The sequence below is a fragment of the Salmo trutta genome, chromosome 19 (assembly GCF_901001165.1).
Source record: "Salmo trutta chromosome 19, fSalTru1.1, whole genome shotgun sequence".
In the NCBI taxonomy this organism is placed as follows: domain Eukaryota; kingdom Metazoa; phylum Chordata; class Actinopteri; order Salmoniformes; family Salmonidae; genus Salmo; species Salmo trutta.
In genome coordinates, this window is record NC_042975.1 from 54,546,028 (window position 1) to 54,564,782 (window position 18,755).

The 18,755-nt window shown below is 44.4% G+C and overlaps 2 protein-coding genes across 4 annotated transcripts in view; both read right to left on the reverse strand.

Moving 5' to 3' along the window:
- LOC115155001 (cilia- and flagella-associated protein 54) overlaps window positions 1-1,449 on the reverse strand; it is a 75,383-nt gene extending 73,934 nt beyond the window's left edge. For all 3 annotated transcript variants that reach the window (XM_029701769.1, XM_029701770.1, XM_029701771.1), the window contains exon 1: window positions 1,387-1,449. In XM_029701769.1, coding sequence (XP_029557629.1) covers window positions 1,387-1,410 — 24 coding nt within the window. In that variant the 5' untranslated portion in view covers window positions 1,411-1,449. The remainder of the gene's footprint in view (window positions 1-1,386) is intronic.
- LOC115153783 (cilia- and flagella-associated protein 54-like) overlaps window positions 1,430-18,755 on the reverse strand; it is a 62,721-nt gene continuing 45,395 nt past the window's right edge. Inside the window, exons 27-35 of the mRNA XM_029699358.1 lie at window positions 13,446-13,572; window positions 13,172-13,267; window positions 10,708-10,834; window positions 3,377-3,476; window positions 3,173-3,267; window positions 2,793-2,993; window positions 2,248-2,420; window positions 1,850-2,040; window positions 1,430-1,597 (exon numbers count right to left, since the gene is read on the reverse strand). Of these exons, the coding sequence (XP_029555218.1) occupies window positions 1,430-1,597; window positions 1,850-2,040; window positions 2,248-2,420; window positions 2,793-2,993; window positions 3,173-3,267; window positions 3,377-3,476; window positions 10,708-10,834; window positions 13,172-13,267; window positions 13,446-13,572 (1,278 nt within the window). The remainder of the gene's footprint in view (window positions 1,598-1,849; window positions 2,041-2,247; window positions 2,421-2,792; window positions 2,994-3,172; window positions 3,268-3,376; window positions 3,477-10,707; window positions 10,835-13,171; window positions 13,268-13,445; window positions 13,573-18,755) is intronic.

Below are 18,755 nucleotides of genomic sequence, written 5' to 3' on the forward strand. Positions count from 1 at the left end.
ATTACACAGGTGCATCTGTGCTGGGGAAAATAAAAGGACACACTAAAATGTGCAGTTTTGTCACACATCACAATGCCTGCCACAGATGTCTCAAGCTTTGAGGGAGCGTGCAATTGGCATGCTGACTGCAGGAATTTCCACCAGAGCTGTTGTCAGAAAATGTTACGTTAATTTCTCTACCAATGTCGTTTTAGAGAATTTGGCAGTACGTCCAACCGGCCTCACAACCGCACACCACGTACGTGTATTGCGTCGTGTGGGTGAGCTGTTTGCTGAGTGCCCCATGGTGACAGTGGGGTTATGGTATAAGCAGGCATAAAATACAGACAACGAACACAATTGCATTTTATCGAAGGCAATTTGAATGCACAGAGATACCATGACGAGATCCTGAAGCCCATTGTCGTGCCATTCATCCGCCACCATTACTTCATGTTTCAGCATGATAATGCACAGCCCCATGTTGCAAGGATCTGTACACAATTCCTGGAAGCTGAAAATGTCACAGTTCTTCCATGGCCTGCATACTCACCAGACATGTCACCCATTGAGCATGTTTGTGACGTTCTGGATAAACATGTATGACAGCATGTTCCAGTTCCCAATACCCAGTAACTTCGCACAGCCTTTGAAGAGGAGTGGGACAACATTCCACAGGCCACAATCAACAGCCTGATCAACTCTATGAGAAGGAGATGTGTCGCACTGAATGAGACAAATGGTTGTCACACCAGATACTGACTGGTTTTCTGATCCACGTCCCTACCTTTTTAAGGTATCTGTGACCAACAGATGCATATCTGTATTCCCAGTTATGTGAAATCCATAGATTAGGGCCTAACTAATGTATTTAAATAGACTGATTTCCTTATATATAACTGTAAATCAGTAAAATCCTTTAAATTGTTGTATGTGCGATTATATTTTTGTTCAGTATATATTACCTGTTAAACAAAAGTTATATCTCTGAGCAATAGCATTAAATAATATAATGTCCCTTTTTTTTGCATACAATAAACACTGAGTATACCAAACATTAGGAACACCTTCCTAATATTGACTGACATCAATAAGCGATCATCGCTTTCACCTGGATTCACCTGCTCAGTCTATGTCATGGAACCAGCAGGTGTTGTAAATATGTTTTGTATTCAGTGTAGCTCAGTATTTGAATTATTTATTATATACAGTCATTTTTGCTTTTCTTTATCAAGGGTGTCAATAATTTCGGACCCCACTGTACATTAGTTTATACATTACTTTGATGTTGCTTTAGCAATATCAACTGCTTGGTGAAGTTGTGTAGACAAATTAGTATATTTATGAGTTGAGCAATAATCGAGCTCAAAAGCATGGGACTGTAAGAGTAAAGTGATAAAGTCAGACCTGCATCTTCTCCATCATGTTCATGATGAGGTCTGTAGCCAGCTCAAACAAAGGGGTGAGGACAGTGTTTGAGCTGGTCCAATGTTAAAGGGATGGGGGGCTCCATGGATGCACCCCTGTCTACTAGTAGAGTGATGGTACAGCCCTGGTCCCATAGTGTCCGACACACACACTGCAACGTTGTCCAGTGGCCCCCACGATGGGCAAGTACCTGTTTACACACACACACACCCTTCATAAATACCATACATAAACATACCAATATACAGGTCATTGCCAAACACATTACACTCTCAACATAAATACAGATATTGTTTGTACTGACGTTACGGTTTACATTTTGGAGTGTGTGTGGGCGCATGTATGCATACATACAGTGCATGCATATTTAATTTTTGTTGCCTGTTTGTATGTGTTTGTGTGTATATGCATCCGTGTCTGTTTGTGTGTGTATATCAGGTACCATGGCTCTGCGGAGGTGCAGGGCAGCCTTGTTGAGTGACTCTAGCAGCTGAGTGGCGGTGCGTCTGGTCGGGGAGGTGGTCATCACTGAGGGCTCACTATAGTCCGAGTCCACAGCCGGCTGGATACGGGGAGAGTCCTGCTCACTGCTCTCTGTCGTGTTGAAGTCCTCTCCACTGGTGGTGGTGGCAGCTGAAGGGTGGAGAGAGAGAAAGAGTAAAAGATAGGAAGAATGTTCTTGTCCTCTGATGTCTGCCCCCTCTGGTGATGGGTCAAAAAAAAAGAGAGATAGGGAGAGAGAGAGTGAGAGAGATATAGACAGCAAAAGAGAAAAAAAGAAAGACAGGGAGAGAAAGAGTGTTGAGGATAGTTAGCTAGTTTAGTTAGTTATTTCCTTACCCTGTCCGCTCTCCTTGGCCTTGTGGAGGTTGGCTCTGAGGCAGGGCTGGGGCGTGGCTTTGGGGGTCGGGGGAATCAGGTCAGGGACTCCGATGTGCTGATGCATGTTCCTCCCCCTCACCAGAGTACCAGAGTGGGCCAGGGAGAACAACAACGGAGGCAGCTGGCTGTAGCTACAAGAACAAAAATGTCATCATGGTCTATTGTCTTTGTTCTAAAATGTAAAATGTACACAAAAATAATGTTCATATATGTACGATCAATAAAACACAGAAATGTAGCTAACTATTCTCCTATGCTCGCTTGAAAGTGAGCTGGCACCAGATACGTTATAGGGCTAGCTCAGCTCACTTTTAGCTACACTCTTAGAGAATCGTGCTGGAAAGGACAGTGATTGTGAAAAGAAAACATCTGAGCCAGCACAGTACAATCTGGAGGGAATGATAGCGTGACAAGGGTACAGTATGTATATGTGGGAAACAGTGATCTGTATGTGTGTGTGTATATGTGTATGTATGCATGCGTGTGTTTGTGTCTATATTTACCTGTGTTGTAGGGCCCCAAGGCCCTGGTGGTTCTCCAGGCTCCTTCTCAGTAGTCCCAGGTGAGCCCTGGCGATGCTAAGGTTGAGGTGACACCTCCACAGCCACTCCTCAGAACACACCTGTCTCAGACGCCTCCGACGCTGGTGACGGCGCACCAGGGGGGCTAGCTGGTTCAGCATGGTGTCCACCGCCTTACACTCCCTGACACACAGATGTGAGTGGAGCATACATGCAGGTAAGGACACACATGTACACTTGCATAAGCCCACATCCGCACACACTCATGCAATTGGGGTAAAAGTTTAACAGTAATTAGTCATAAGCACAAAGAGAGTAGCACAAAGAGAGTTTTACAGTTGCTGTAAAAGTACTGTACCCACCTCTCTGTGTTCTGTGCTTTCAGAGCAGTCAGTTGTTTCTTCTGGAGAAACTCTTTCCTCTTCTTGTCACTCCCGAATGTACTAGCTTTATTCTTCTAAAGGGGACAACAAATGGCTGTCAGACTTATTTAATTACACTTCTGCAATAGCTTCATGGGAGGGACAGAAAAGAAAAGGGAAGGGAAAGATTTTAGCTGAGCTCACCTTGTACTCCATGATGGAGGAGGAGAACTTCTTCAGTTCTTTCCCTGAGGTTGATCTGTCCCCTGGGCCCTTCTTAGGCCCTGTCAGTCCCTCATCCCTCCTGTCACACACACACATCACATCACATACAGTTAGTTGGGTTCTGAGTCTGACCCCACCAGTGTTTGTCCTGGTCTGTCACTTGGTATATATGACTCAGAGCCCTAAAACACAACAACAACATACTGTACCGGCACTGTCTCAAGGACACAACAGGCCTTTTCATATGCTACATCATTCTTTAACCTATTAAATGTCATCTACGTAATCCCCAAAAGTAATTATTTATCATGAGAGGGCCATAAAGTGGGGACTGAGAAGAGACACACACAAAGGTACAGACACACTCAAACGCACACAAGCGCTAGCACACGCACTCTACACACACCTACACTGTAATATTGTTGTATTGTAGATATCTAGTGGCTTAATAATGTTAGATGATGTACTGTTTTAACATTTGTACTGTTTTATCTTTTGTTTTACAGTACCAGTCAAAAGTTGGACACACCTACTCATTCAACGTTTTTTCTTAATTTTTACAATTTTTTACATTGTAGAATAATAGTGAAGACATAACACATATCGAATCATGTAGTAACCAAAAAAGTGTTAAACAAATCAAAATATGTTTTATATTTGAGATTCTCCAAAGTAGCCACCCTTTGCCTTGATGACAGCTTTACACTCTTGGCATGACAAGGTAGGGGTGGTATACAGAAGAAGTCCATATTATGGCAAGAACAGCTCAAATAAGCAAAGAGAAACGACAGTCCATCATTACTTTAAGACATGAAGGTTAGTCAATCCGGAAAATTTGAAGAACTTTGAAAGTTTCTTCAAGTGCAGTCACAAAAATCTAACAAGTCGGTAGAAAATAGTAAAAATAAAGAAAAACCCTGCAATGAGTAGGTGTGTCAAAAACTTTTGACTGGTACTGTATATGTAATGTAAATGCCTTGTGTTTGGACCCCAGGAAGAGAAGCTGCTGCCTTACCAGCAGCTAATGGGGATCCTTAATAAGTACAAATACAAATAAATAATAACTAGTAATGCTGCATACTCCAAGAAAGGTTAAAATCTCACCTTTCTGGTAAAAATAGTTACACATTGCTGAAGTGTAGTCACTTTTGAGCTCAAGTACATAGCAGAAATATAATGAAAATATTAAATGTTTAATATGATGTATTTCCTATTCAACAAAACTGTATGAATAAGGTTTGAAATTACTTATATTTATTCTAAATATAGTATAATCAATTTATAAAATGACTAACTATAAGATTTCACCTTCCTTATAACTGTAAAATACATATTTGTATATTTACATGCTGACCAGACCGGACACGTCCCGTGTGCGAGCGTTGCAAAATATATTTACGCATACATGTTATTGAATCATTGCACCCACACTGCTCATATGCGTGGCCAGCAACTAAAAAATAACTTGGTTCTATTTCAAATCAAATCAAATTGTATTTGTCACATACGCATGGTTAGCAGATGTTAATGCGAGTGTAGCGAAATGCTTGTGCTTCTAGTTCCGACCATGCAGAAATATCTAACAAGTAATCTAACCTAACAATTTCACAACAACTACCTTATACATACAAGTGTAAAGGAATGAGTAAGAATATGTACATAAAAATATATGAATGAGTGATGGCCGAACGGCATAGGCAAGATGCAGTGGATGGTATAGAGTACAGAATATACATATGAGATGAGTAATGTGGGGTATGTAAACATTATATAAAGTGGCATTGTTTAAAGTGGCTAGTGATACATTACATCAGGATGGCAAGATGCAGTAGATGGTATAGAGTACAGTATAAACATATGAGATGAGCAATACAGGGTATGTAAACATTATGTAAAGTGCCATTGTTTAAAGTGGCTAGTGATACATTTATTACATCCAATTTTTCCATTATTAAAGTGGCTAGAGTTGAGTTAGTATGTTGGCAGCAGCCACTCAGTGTTAGTGATGGCTGTTTAACAGTCTGATGGCCTTGAGATAGAAGCTGTTTTTCAGTCTCTCGGTCCCCGCTTTGATGCACCTGTACTGACCTTGCCTTCTGGATGATAGCGGGGTGTACAGGCAGTGACTCGGGTGGTTGTTGTCCTTGATGATCTTTTTGGCCATCCTGTGACATCGGGTGGTATAGGTGTCCTGGAGGGCAGGTAGTTTGCCCCCGGTGATGCGTTGTGCAGACCTCACTACCCTCTGGAGAGAGAGCCTTACGGTTGTGGGCGGAGCAGTTGCCGTACCAGGCGGTGATACAGCCCGACAGGATGCTCTCGATTGTGCATCTGTAAAAGTTTGTGAGTGATTTTGGTGACAAGCCGAATTTCTTCAGCATCCTGAGGTTGAAGAGGCGCTGCTGCGCCTTCTTCACCACGCTGTCTGTGTGGGTGGACCCTTTCAGTTTGTCCGTGATGTGTACGCTGAGGAACTTAAAACTTTCCACCCTCTCCACTACTGTCCCGTCGATGTGGATAGGGGGCTGCTCCCTCTGCTGTTTCCTGAAGTTCACGATCATCTCCTTTGTTTTGTTGACATTGAGTGTGAGGTTATTTTCCTGACACCACACTCTGAGGGCCCTCACCTCCTCCCTGTAGGCAATCTTGTCATTGTTGGTAATCAAGCCTACCACTGAAGTGTCGTCTGCAAACTTGATGATTGAGTTGGAGGCGTGCATGGCCATGCAGTCATGGGTGAAAAGGGAGTACAGGAGAGGGCTGAGAATGCACCCTTGTGGGGCCCCAGTGTTGAGGATCAACTGGGTGGAGATGTTGTTACCTACCCTCACCACCTGGGGGCGGCCCGTCAGGAAGTCCAGGACCCAGTTGCACAGGGCGGGGTCGAGACCCAGGGTCTCGAGCTTAATGACGTGTTTGGAGGGTAATATGGTGTTAAATGCTGAGCAGTAGTCAATGAACAGCATTCTTACATAGGTATTCCTCTTGTCCAGATGGGTTAGGGCAGTGTGCAGTGCGATGGCGATTGCGTCGTCTGATGACCAATTAGGGTGGTAAGTAAATTGGAGTGGGTCTAGGGTGTCAGGTAGGGTGGAGGTGATATGGTGCTTGACTAGTCTCTCAAAGCACTTCATGATGATGGAAGTGAGTGCTACGGGGCGGTAGTCATTTAGCTCAGTTACCTTAGCTTTCTTGGGATCAGGAACAATGGTGGCCCTCTTGAAGCATGTGGGAACAGCAGACTGGGATAAGGATTGATTGAATATGTCCGTAAACACACCAGCGAGCTGGTCTGCGCATGCTCTGAGGACGCGGCTGGGGATGCCGTCTGGGCCTGCAGCCTTGCGAGGGTTAACACGTTTAAATGTTTTAATCACGTTGGCTACAATGAAGGAAAGCCCGCAGGTTCTGGTAGCGGGCCGTGTCAGTGGCACTGTATTGTCCTCAAAGCGAGCAAAGAAGTTGTTTAGTTTGTCTTGGAGCAAGACATCGTGGTCCGCAACGGGGCAGGTTTTTCTTTTGTAGTACATGATTGACTGTAGACCCTGCCACATACCTCTCGTGTCTGAGCCATTGAATTGCGACTCTACTTTGTCTCTACATTGACGCTTAGCTTGTTTGATTGTCTTGCGGAGGGAATAGCTACACTGTTTGTATTCGGTCATGATTCCGGTCACCTTGCCCTAAATAAAAGCAGTGGTTCGCGCCTTCAGTTTTGCGCGAATGCTGCCATCAATCCACGGTTTCTGGTTGGGGAATGTTTTAATAGACGCTGTGGGTACAACATCACCGATGCACTTGCTAATAAACTCGCTCACCGAATCAGCGTATTCATCAATGTTGTTGTTCGACGGAACAAATCCCAGTCCACGTGATCGAAGCAATCTTGAAGCGTGGAATCCGATTGGTCGGACCAGCGTTGAACAGACCTGAGCACAGGTGCTTCCTGTTTAAGTTTATGTCTATAGGCTGGGAGCAAAAAAATGGAGTCGTGGTCAGCTTTTCCGAAAGGAGGGCGGGGGAGGGCCTTATATGCGTCGCGGAAGTTTGAATAACAATGATCCAGGGTTTTGCCAGCCCGGGTCGCGCAATCGATATGCTAATAAAATTTGGGGAGCCTTGTTTTCAGATTAGCCTTGTTAAAATACCCAGCTACAGTGAGGGAAAAAAGTATTTGATCCCCTGCTGATTTTGTACGTTTGCCCACTGACAAAGAAATGATCAGTCTATAATTTTAATGGTAGGTTTATTTGAACAGTGAGAGACAGAAAAACAACCAAAAAATCCAGAAAAACACATGTCAAATTTTTTTGAAATTGATTTGCATTTTAATGAGGGAAATAAGTATTTGACCCCCTCTCAATTAGAAAGATTTCTGGCTCCCAGGTGTCTTTTATACAGGTAATGAGCTGAGATTAGGAGCACACTCTTAAAGGGAGTGCTCCTAACCGCAGCTTGTTACCTGTATAAAAGACACCTGTCCACAGAAGCAATCAATCAGATTCCAAACTCTCCACCATGGCCAATACCAAAGAGCTCTCCAAGGATGTCAGGGACAAGATTGTAGACCTACACAAGGCTGGAATGGGCTACAAGACCATCGCCAAGCAGCTTGGTGAGAAGGTGACAACAGTTGGTGCGATTATTCGCAAATGGAAGAACTGTCAATCTCCCTCGGCCTGGGGCTCCATGCAAGATCTCACCTCGTGGAGTTGCAATGATTATGAGAACGGTGAGGAATCAGCCCCGAACTCCACGGGAGGATCTTGTCAATAATCTCAAGGCAGCTGGGACCATAGTCACCAAGAAAACAATTGGTAACACACTACGCCGTGAAGGACTGAAATCCTGCAGCGCCCGCAAGGTCCCCCTGCTCAAGAAAGCACATATACATGCCCGTCTGAAGTTTGCTAATGAACCACGGAATGATTCAGAGGACAACTGGGTGAAAGTGTTGTGGTCAGATGAGACCAAAATGGAGCTCTCTGGCATTAACTCAACTCGCCGTGTTTGGAGGAGGAGGAGGAATGCTGCCTATGACCCCAAGAATACCATCCCCACCGTCAAACATGGAGGTGGAAACATTATGCTTTGGGGGTGTTTTTCTGCTAAGGGAACAGGACAACTTCACCGCCTCAAAGGGACGATGGACGGGGCCATGTACTGTCAAATCTTGGGTGAGAACCTCCTTCCCTCAGCCAGGGCATTGAAAATGGGTCGTGGATGGGTATTCCAGCATGACAATGACCCAAAACACACGGCCAAGGCAACAAAGGAGTGGCTCAAGAAGAAGCACATTAAGGTCCTGGAGTGGCCTAGCCAGTCTCCAGACCTTAATCCCATAGAAAATCTGTGGAGGGAGCTGAAGGTTCGAGTTGCCAAACGTCAGCCTCGAAACCTTAATGACTTGGAGAAGATCTGCAAAGAGGAGTGGGACAAAATCCCTCCTGAGATGTGTGCAAACCTGGTGGCCAACTACAAGAAACGTCTGACCTCTGTGATTGCCAACAAGGGTTTTGCCACCAAGTACTAAGTCATGTTTTGCAGAGGGGTCAAATACTTATTTCCCTCATTTTATAACATTTTTGACATGTGCTTTTCTGGATTTTTTGGTTTTTATTCTGTCTCTCACTGTTCAAATAAACCTACCATTAAAATTATACACTGATCATTTCTTTGTCAGTGGGCAAACGTACAAAATCAGCAGGGGATCAAATACTTTTTTCCCTCACTGTACAATAAATGTAGCCTCAGGATATGTGGTTTCCAGTTTACATAGAGTCAAATGAAGTTCTTTCAGGGCCGTGGATATGTCTGCTTGGGGGAGAATATACACGACTGTGGTTATGATTGAAGAGAATTCTCTTGGTAGATAATGCGGTCAGCATTTGATTGTGAGGAATTCTAAGTCAGGTGAACAAAAGGACTTGAGTTCCTGTATGTTGTTATGATCACACCACGTCTCGTTAATCATAAGGCATACACCCCCGCCCTTCTTCTTACATGGAGATGCTTGTTTCTGTCGGTGCGATGCGTGAAGAAACCAGGTGGCTGTACCGACTCCGATAGCGTGTCTCGAGTGAGCCATGTTTCCGTGAAACAAAGAACGTTACAGTCTCTGATGTCTCTCTGGAAGGCAACCCTTGCTCGGATTTCGTCTACCTTGTTGTCAAGAGACTGGACATTGGCGAGTAGTATGCTCGGGAGCGGTGCGCCCGTCTACGGAGCCTGACCAGAAGACCGCTCCGTCTGCCCCTTCTGCGGCGCCGTTGTCCGATCCATTGTCCTGGGTGGTGGGCCAAACAGAGGATCCGCTTCGGGAAAGTCATATTTGTGACGCTCAACGCGCTGCAAGTCCTGCCTCTCAAATCTCCTCTTTGGTTTTTAGGAGCATATACCCACGTGCCATCTCCTCATTGGTTTTTAGGAGCACATACCCACGTGGGTGATTGAAAGATGAACTGACGTCCACACTCCAGTCAGTAATGAACCGTAAAGTTGGTTGCCAACCTCCATATAAAGTCCAAAGAAGTAAAAAAGAAGCCTGAGGAAGGAGGAGAGATGACGAGAAAAGAATTCGGTTTACCGTTTTACCTGTGCATTAATTGTCGGAGTAGAGGACATTGTGCATTTCAGGTAAAATAACAACTAAATGTTTATATCCCAGGACTAGCTAGCTAAATTGCCATAAATGTTTAATGCTTTTCGACCTGTCCCCAAATGAATATAATTGGTTTGTTGTGATATTTCAACCTGCTTGTCCTGATCGTGTCTGGTGTGGGGGTACAAAATCAACATGTGCATTATGGCGTACGCAGGCACGCGAGCGGTTTGGTCAGCATGTCAGTGTTAGAGAAAATATATCTAAACTAGGAAGTCACCTTTCATCTCATGTTAATACTGTCTGTCTATGGCAAACAGAAAGTGTTTTTTTGTATAAAATATATTAATTATTTTAGATTACTGGCAATAAATTGATCTCTGAATGTATTACAATGACGAAACCACTCTCTCATGCTGCGTTAATTGTTAGTTAGAGTTCAGTCAGGAGTTGATGGACAGTCGGAAGAACGAATGAAATGATAGGAGGGACAGCCCAGCTTCAAGTGGTGTCAGATTTCACATCCTGCTACACACAGGCAGAAGAGACATACTCCTGTGTCCGTGTGAATCCTACCGTGTCCACAGATCGATTCATAAGCCAAAATGTCTGTCAGAACCAAGCAGGTCCACTAAACAGGGGACTTTATATCACATAGGTATTAACTAAAATGTGATAATAGTACTTACAGGGCGGTACTATACAGTACCTGCTAAGCCAGCCAAATATGTCGTGTCCCCACTGCAGGACCAGCTCTAGATGGTCTGCCTGCATGGTCCTCTGGAGCAGCAGCACAGCAAACTCCATGAAGCACGGCTTGCGCTTGAACTTCATCACTGAAACACACGCCAAATACACATTGATCATACAGTACAGACAGACACATACACAAAGTGCCTTCAGAAAGTATTCATACCCCTTGACTTATTCAATATTTTGTTGTGTTACAGCCTATATATACTGCTCAAAAAAATAAAGGGAACACTTAAACAACACAATGTAACATCAAGTCAATCACACTTCTGTGAAATCAAACTGTCCACTTAGGAAGCAACACTGATTGACAATACATTTCACATGCTGTTGTGCAAATGGAATAGACAACAGGTGGAAATTATAGGCAATTAGCAAGACACCCCCAATAAAGGAGTGGTTCTGCAGGTGGTAACCACAGACTGCTTCTCAGTTCCTATGCTTCCTGGCTGATGTTTTGGTCACTTTTGAATGCTGGTGGTGCTTTCACTCTAGTGGTAGCATGAGACGGAGTCTACAACCCACACAAGTGGCTCAGGTAGTGCAGCTCATCCAGGATGGCACATCAATGCGAGCTGTGGCAAGGTTTGCTGTGTCTGTCAGCGTAGTGTCCAGAGCATGGAGGCGCTACCAGGAGACAGGCCAGTACATCAGGAGACGTGGAGGAGGCCGTAGGAGGGCAACAACCCAGCAGCAGGACCGCTACCTCCGCCTTTGTGCAAGGAGGAGCAGGAGGAGCACTGCCAGAGCCCTGCAAAATGACCTCCAGCAGGCCACAAATGTGCATGTGTCTGCTCAAACGGTCAGAAACAGACTCCATGAGGGTGGTATGAGTGCCCGACGTCCACAGGTGGGGATTGTGCTTACAGCCCAACACCGTGCAGGACGTTTGGCATTTGCCAGAGAACACCAAGATTGGCAAATTCGCCACTGGCGCCCTGTGCTCTTCACAGATGAAAGCAGGTTCACACTGAGCACATGTGACAGACGTGACAGTCTGGAGACGCCGTAGAGAACGTTCTGCTGCCTGCAACATCCTCCAGCATGACCGGTTTGGCAGTGGGTCAGTCATGGAGTGGGGTGGCATTTCTTTGGGGGGCCGCACAGCCCTCCATGTGCTCGCCAGAGGTAGCCTGACTGCCATTAGGTACCGAGATGAGATCCTCAGACCCCTTGTGAGACCATATGCTGGTGCGGTTGGCCCTGGCTTCCTCCTAATGCAAGACAATGCTAGACCTCATGTGGCTGGAGTGTGTCAGCAGTTCCTGCAAGAGGAAGGCATTGATGCTATGGACTGGCCCGACCGTTCCCCAGAACTGAATCCAATTGAGCACATCTGGGACATCATGTCTCACTACATCCACCAACGCCACATTGCACCACAGACTGTCCAGGAATTGGCGGATGCTTTAGTCCAGGTCTGGGAGGAGATCCCTCAGGAGACCATCCGCCACCTCATCAGGAGCATGCCCAGGCTTTGTGGGGAGGTCATACAGGCACGTGGAGGCCACACACACTACTGAGCCTTATTTTGACTTGTTTTAAGGACATTACATCAAAGTTGGATCAGCCTGTAGTGTGGTTTTCCACTTTAATTTTGAGTGTGACTCCAAATCCAGACCTCTATGGGTTGATAAATTGGATTTCCATTGATTATTTTTGTGTGATTTTGTTGTCAGCACATTCAAATATGTAAAGAAAAAAGTATTTAACAAGATTATTTCATTCATTCAGATCTAGGATATGTTATTTTAGTGTTCCCTTTCTTTTTTTGAGCAGTGTATATATTTTCTCACAAAGTGAAAACATGTTTTTAGAAATCTTTACACATTTATTGAAAATAAAATATAGAAACATCAAATGTACGTAACTATTCATATCCCTGAGTCAATACATGTTAGAACCACCTTTGGCAGCGATTACAGCTGTGATTATTTCTGGGTAAGTCTCTAAGAGCTTTGCACACCTTGGATTGTACAATATTTGCACTATTATTGAAAAAATGTAATCTTTGTCAAATTGCTTGTTGACCATTGCTAGACAGATCATTTTCAATTCTTGCCATAGATTTTCAAGCCGATTTCAGTCAAAACTGTAACTAGGCCACTCAGGAACATTCAATGTCGTCTTGGTAAACAACTCCAGTGTATATTTGGCCTTGAGTTTTAGGTTATTGTCCTGCTGAAAGGTGAATTTGTCTCCCAGTGTCTGTTGGAAAGCAGACTGAACCAGGTTTTCCTCTAGGATTTGCCTGTGCTTAGCTCTATTCCGTTTCTTTTTACCCTAAAAAACTCCCTTGTCCTTGCTGATGACAAGCATATAAAATCTAGAAAAAGTCAAGGGGTGTGAATACTTTCTGAAGGCACTGTACATACAGTAAACACCTAGGGAAGACAGAGATAGGGTTAATAAATACGTACAATCTTCGAAAGCAGCCTTCAGAGGGCTGTTGGTGACGATGGGGTACAGCAGAATGGGGTCCTCCTGTCCAGTCAGTTCATGAGCATGGGCCACCGCTAAGAATAGTGTAGAATAGAAGAGAATATAATACAATCAATCAATATTCAATGATACATATATAATAGAATATTGCCAATCAACAACAGTTGATAGGAATTTGTTTTAATGTCTACAATGTTACAAACAGGACAGTTAGTACAGGACAGTACAGCAGAGGCCTGTAGCATCTCATACCTCTGGCTGAGCTGTCATGCTGCATGAAGGTTCCAGTCCTCTTGTTCTTCATGGCACAGCCCTCCAGAGCCTTCATCTGTTCATTCTGCTCCTCCTCTCCCTGGATGCTGCCTGCCTTCTTCAGCAACTTCTCAATCCGGTCATACGCACACACACACCAGGGTTTCCATTAGCCGGCTTTTGCCCCCCCCCCCCCCCCCCAAAAAAGCTGATAAATTAAAATGCTGCTGGAAAATTGTCAGGGAGAAGAAAAAAAATCCCTTTGTGAAGTAATGCATTTTAGCCTATTCATACCAATAGATGTAGTGCGAGAGCTGCTGCTATAGCTCAAACAGAAAAAAAAGTGTTAAGTTAAAAATAGATACTTTTTTAAAATAAAAGTAACACATAATTAAACAGCAGCAGTAAAATAACAATAGCGAGGCTACATACAGGGTGTACCGGTACAGAGTCAATGTATGGGGGCACTGGTTAATCGAGGTAACTGAGGTGATATGTACATGTAGGTAGAGTTAAAGTGGTACTATGCATAGATAATAAACAGAGAGTAACAGCAGCGTAAAAGGGGGGGGGGCAATGCAAATAGCCCCCCCCCCCTGGATAGCCCTTTGATTAGCTGTTCAGGAGTCTTACAGCTTGAGGGTAGAAGCAGTTAAGAAGCCTTTTGGACCTAGACTTAGCACTCCGGTACCGCTTACCGTGCGGTAGCAGAGAGAACAGTCCATGACTAGGGTGAATGGAGACAATTTTTAGGGCCTTCCTCTGACACCGCCTGGTATAGAAGTCCTGGATGGCAGGAAGCTTGGCCCCAGTGATGTACTGGGCCGTACGCACTACCCTCTGTAGTGCCTTGCAGTCGGAGAACGAGCAGTTGCCATACCAGGCAGTGATGCAACCAGTCAGGATCCTCGTGCCCTCTTCACGACGGTCGTAGTGTGTTTGGACCATGTTAGTTTGTTGGTGATGTGGACACCAAGGAACTTGAAGCTCTCAACCTGCTCCACTGCAGTCCCGTCAATGAGAATGGGGGCGTGCTCGGTCATCCTTTTCCTGTAGTCCACAATCATCTCCTTTGTCTTGTTCACGTGAGGGAGAGGTTGTTGTCCTGGCACCACACGGCCAGGTCTCTGACCTCCCTATAGGCTGTCTCATCGTTGTTGGTGATCAGGCCTACCACTGTTTTGTCTTCAGCAAACTTGATAATGGTGTTGGAGTAGTGCCTGGCCATGCAGTCATGAGTGAACAGGGAGTACAGGAGGGGAATGAGCACGCACCCCTGAGGGGCCCCTGTGTTGAGGATCAGCGTGGTGGATGTGTTGTTACCTACCCTGACCACCTGGGGGCGGCCCGTCAGGAAGTCCAGGATCCATTTGCAGAGGGAGGTGTTTAGTCCCAAGCTTAGTGATGAGCTTTGAGGGCACTGTGATGTTAAACGCTGAGCTGTAGTCAATGGGAAAGAGCAGTGTTGAGTGCAAGAGACCGCATCATCTGTGGATCTGTTGGGGCGGTATGCAAATTGGGTGTAGGGTTTCTGGGATAAAGGTGTTGATGTGAGCCATGACCAGCACTTCATGGCTACAGATGTGAGTGCTACGGGTCTGTAGTCATTTAGGCAGGTTACCTTAGTGTTCTTGGGAACAGGGACTATGGTGGTCTGCTTGAAACATGTTGGTATTACAGACTCCATTAGGGACAGGTTGAAAATGTCAGTGAAGACACTTGCTCGGAGTACACGTCCTAGAAATCCATCTGGCCCTGTGGCCTTGTGAATGTTGACCTGTTTAAAGATCTTACCCACATCGGCTACGGAGAGCGTGATCACACAATCGTCTGGAACAGCTGATGCTCTCATGCATGCTTTAAGTGTTACTTGCCTCGAAGTGAGCATAGAAGAATGTAGCTTGTCTGGTAGGCTCATGTCACTGGGAAGCTCATGGCTGTGCTTCCCTTTGCAGTCTGTAATAGTTTGCAAGCCCTGCCACATTCGACGAGCATCGGAGACAGTGTAGTACGATTCAATCTTAGTCCTGTACTGACACTTTGCCTGTTTGATGGTTCGTCGGAAGGCATAGCGTGATTTCTTATAAGCTTCCGGGTTAGAGTCCCCCTCCTCGAAAGTGGCAGCTCTACCCTTTAGCTCAGTGCGGATGTTGCCTGTAATCCATGGCTTCTGGTTGTATGTACGTACAGTCACTGTGGGGACGATGTCATCGAATCACTTATTGATGAAGCCAGTGACTAATGTGGTGTACTCCTCAATGCCATCGGAAGAATCCCGGAACATATTCCAGTCTGTGCTAGCAAAACAGCTAGCAAAAAGTAGCTTAGTATCTGCTTCATCTGACCACTTTCTTATTGACCGAGTCACTGCTGCTTCCTGCTTTAGTTTTTGCTTGTAAGCAAGAATCAGGAGAATCAGGAGGATAGAAATATGGTCAAATTTGCTTAATGGAGGGCAAGAAAGATCTTTGTACGTGTCTCTGTGTGTGGCGTAAAGGTGGTCTAGAGTTTATTTCCCCCTCTGGTTGCAAATTTAACCTACTGGTAGAAATTAGGTAAAGCTGATTTGAGTTTCCCTGCATTAAAGTCCCCGGACACTAGGAGCGCCACCTCTGGATGAGTGTTTTCCTGCTTGCTTATGGCCGTATACAGCTCATTGAGTGTGGTCTTAGTGCCAGCATCGGTTTGTGGTGGTATATAAACAGCTACGAAAAATACAGATGAAAACTCTCTTGGTAAATAGTGTGGTCTACAGCTTATCATGAGATACTCTACCTCAGGCGAGCAAAACCTTGAGACTTCCTTAGATTTCATGCACCAGCTGTTGTTTACAAATATACACAGACCGCCACCCCTTGTCTTACCAGAGGCTGCTGTTCTATCCTGCCGAATAAGCTTAAAACCCGCCAGCTGTACATTATTCATGTCGTCGTTCAGCCACGACTCAGTGAAATATAAGATATTACAGTTTTTAATGTCCCGTTGGTAGGAAATACGTGATCATAGTTCGTCTATTTTATTATTGATTGATTTTACGTTGGCGAATAGGACCGATGGTAAAGGTAGATTACCCTCTCGGCGAAGGATCCTTACAAGGCACCCGGACCTTCGTCCTCGATACCGCCATTTCTTTCTCCTGCGAATGACGGGGAAGAGGGCCTTGTCGGGCCTCTGAGGTAAATCCTTCCCGTCCGACTCGATGAAGAAAAAGTATTCCTCCAGTAAGTGAGTGATCGCTGTACTGATATCTAGAAGCCCTTTTCGATCATAAGACATGGTGGCAGAAACATTATGTACAAAGTAAGTTACAAATAATGCGAGAAAACATACAGTGGTTGCTCAACTAAAAGTTTAGAATAATGCTGCGGGTCTTAGAGGTAATTTGTGGTTTAGTACGGTACCCTGCGTCATTACTTCTTTGCTCCAGACCAGCGCAAGGGGGCGTTAGAGCACTGATTATGCTTTTGGGTCCCAAGGCGCTACTGTGTCTCTAACTGACAATGAATGGGCGACATAAACCAAATAGAAACTGATCATTGTGTACAACTTCAAAATTGAATTTCAATTAACTGAATGATGAGAATGAAGAAGGTGATTGAACTTAGAACAATAGTGTTAGAATTGCTATTCCTCTGTTCTGCACACGCACACCGGGAAAAATACACTTATTTAATTTGTTACTACTCGTCAGTATTAATTACTAAAACTGTTGTTACACTAAGGTTTTTATTCTAAGAGAAACTTAGACTACAATTAGGGTTGAATGTTAGGACTATTTTGCTCTTACTGTAGTACTGTAGCCTACTCCCGACCGGTCACATTGTACAGAGCCCGAGTGGCGCAAAGGTCTAAGACACTGCATCACTGCGTTGCTACAGCTGCTGGTTCAATACTTGTGCTGGCCGTGACCGGGAGACCCATGAGACTTTTGGTTTCTCTCCCTCTAAACACATAAATAAATAATTATATTGGTTAGACTACAATTAGGGTGTGGAAATGTTAGGATTATTTTGCTCTTACTGTAGTACTGTAGCCTACTCCCGACCGGTCACGTTGTACAGCTCCATTATGGGCTATTAGCAGGACAATAGATACTTTGTGCAAGGTAATTGATCAGCATGAACAACTTTGTGGATGGGGCCTCCCGAGTGGTGCAGTGGTCCAAGACAGTGCATCGCAGTGCAAACTGCGTTGATACAGATGATGGTTCGACACCCGTGCCGGCCGCAACCGGGAGACCCATGAGGTGACAGTGGGCGTTTGCTTTCTCTCCCTCTAAAAATAACAAACTGGCTTTATTTACAAATTAATAAGAATGTCTCACCTCATGTTCAAGAATGGGCTTTTTTTCGCACACTTTAGGTTATTTGAAAACTAAATAATCTCCAAAATATAATTATTTTTTAAACAAAGCGATTACTATTATTATTCATTAATTTTGAATTACACTACCATTCAAAAGTTTGGGGTCACTTAGAAATGTCCTTGTTTTTGAAAGAAAAGCATATTTTTTGTCCATTCAAATGACATCAAATTGATCAGAAATACAGTGTAGACATTGTTAATGTTGTAAATGACTATTGTAGTTGGAAACGGCATATTTTTTATGGAATATCTACATAGGTGTACAGAGGCCCATTTATCAGCAACCATCACTCCTGTGTTCCAATGGTACATTGTGTTAGCTAATCCAAGTTGATCATTTTAAAAGGCTAATTGATCATTAGAAAACCCTTTTGCAATTATGTTAGCACAGTTGAAAACTGTTGTTCTAATTAAAAAAGCAATAAAGCGGGCCTTCTTAAGACTAGTTGAGTATCTGGAGCATCAGCATTTGAGGGTTCGATTACAGGCTCAAAATGGCTAGAAACAAATAACTTTCTTGTGAAACTCATCGGTCTATTCTTGTTCTGAAAAATGAAGGCTATTCCATGCGAGAAATTGCCAAAAAACTGAAGATCTCGTACAACGTGTGTACTACTCCCTTCACAGAACAAACTGGCCTAGGCAGAGTTGCAAAGAAAAGGCCATATCTTAGACTGGCCAATAAAAAGAAAAGATTAAGTTGGGCAAAAGAACAGACACTGAACAGAGGAACTCTGCCTAGAAGGCCAGCATCCCGGAGTCGCCTCTTCACTGTTGACGTTAAGACTGGTGTTTTCCGGGTACTATTTAATGAAGATGCCAGTTGAGGACTTGTGTGGCATCTGTTTCTCAAACCAGACACTCTAATATACTTGTCCTCTTGCTCAGTTGTGCACCGGGGCCTCCCACTCCTCTTTCTATTATGGTTAAAGACAGTTTGCGCTG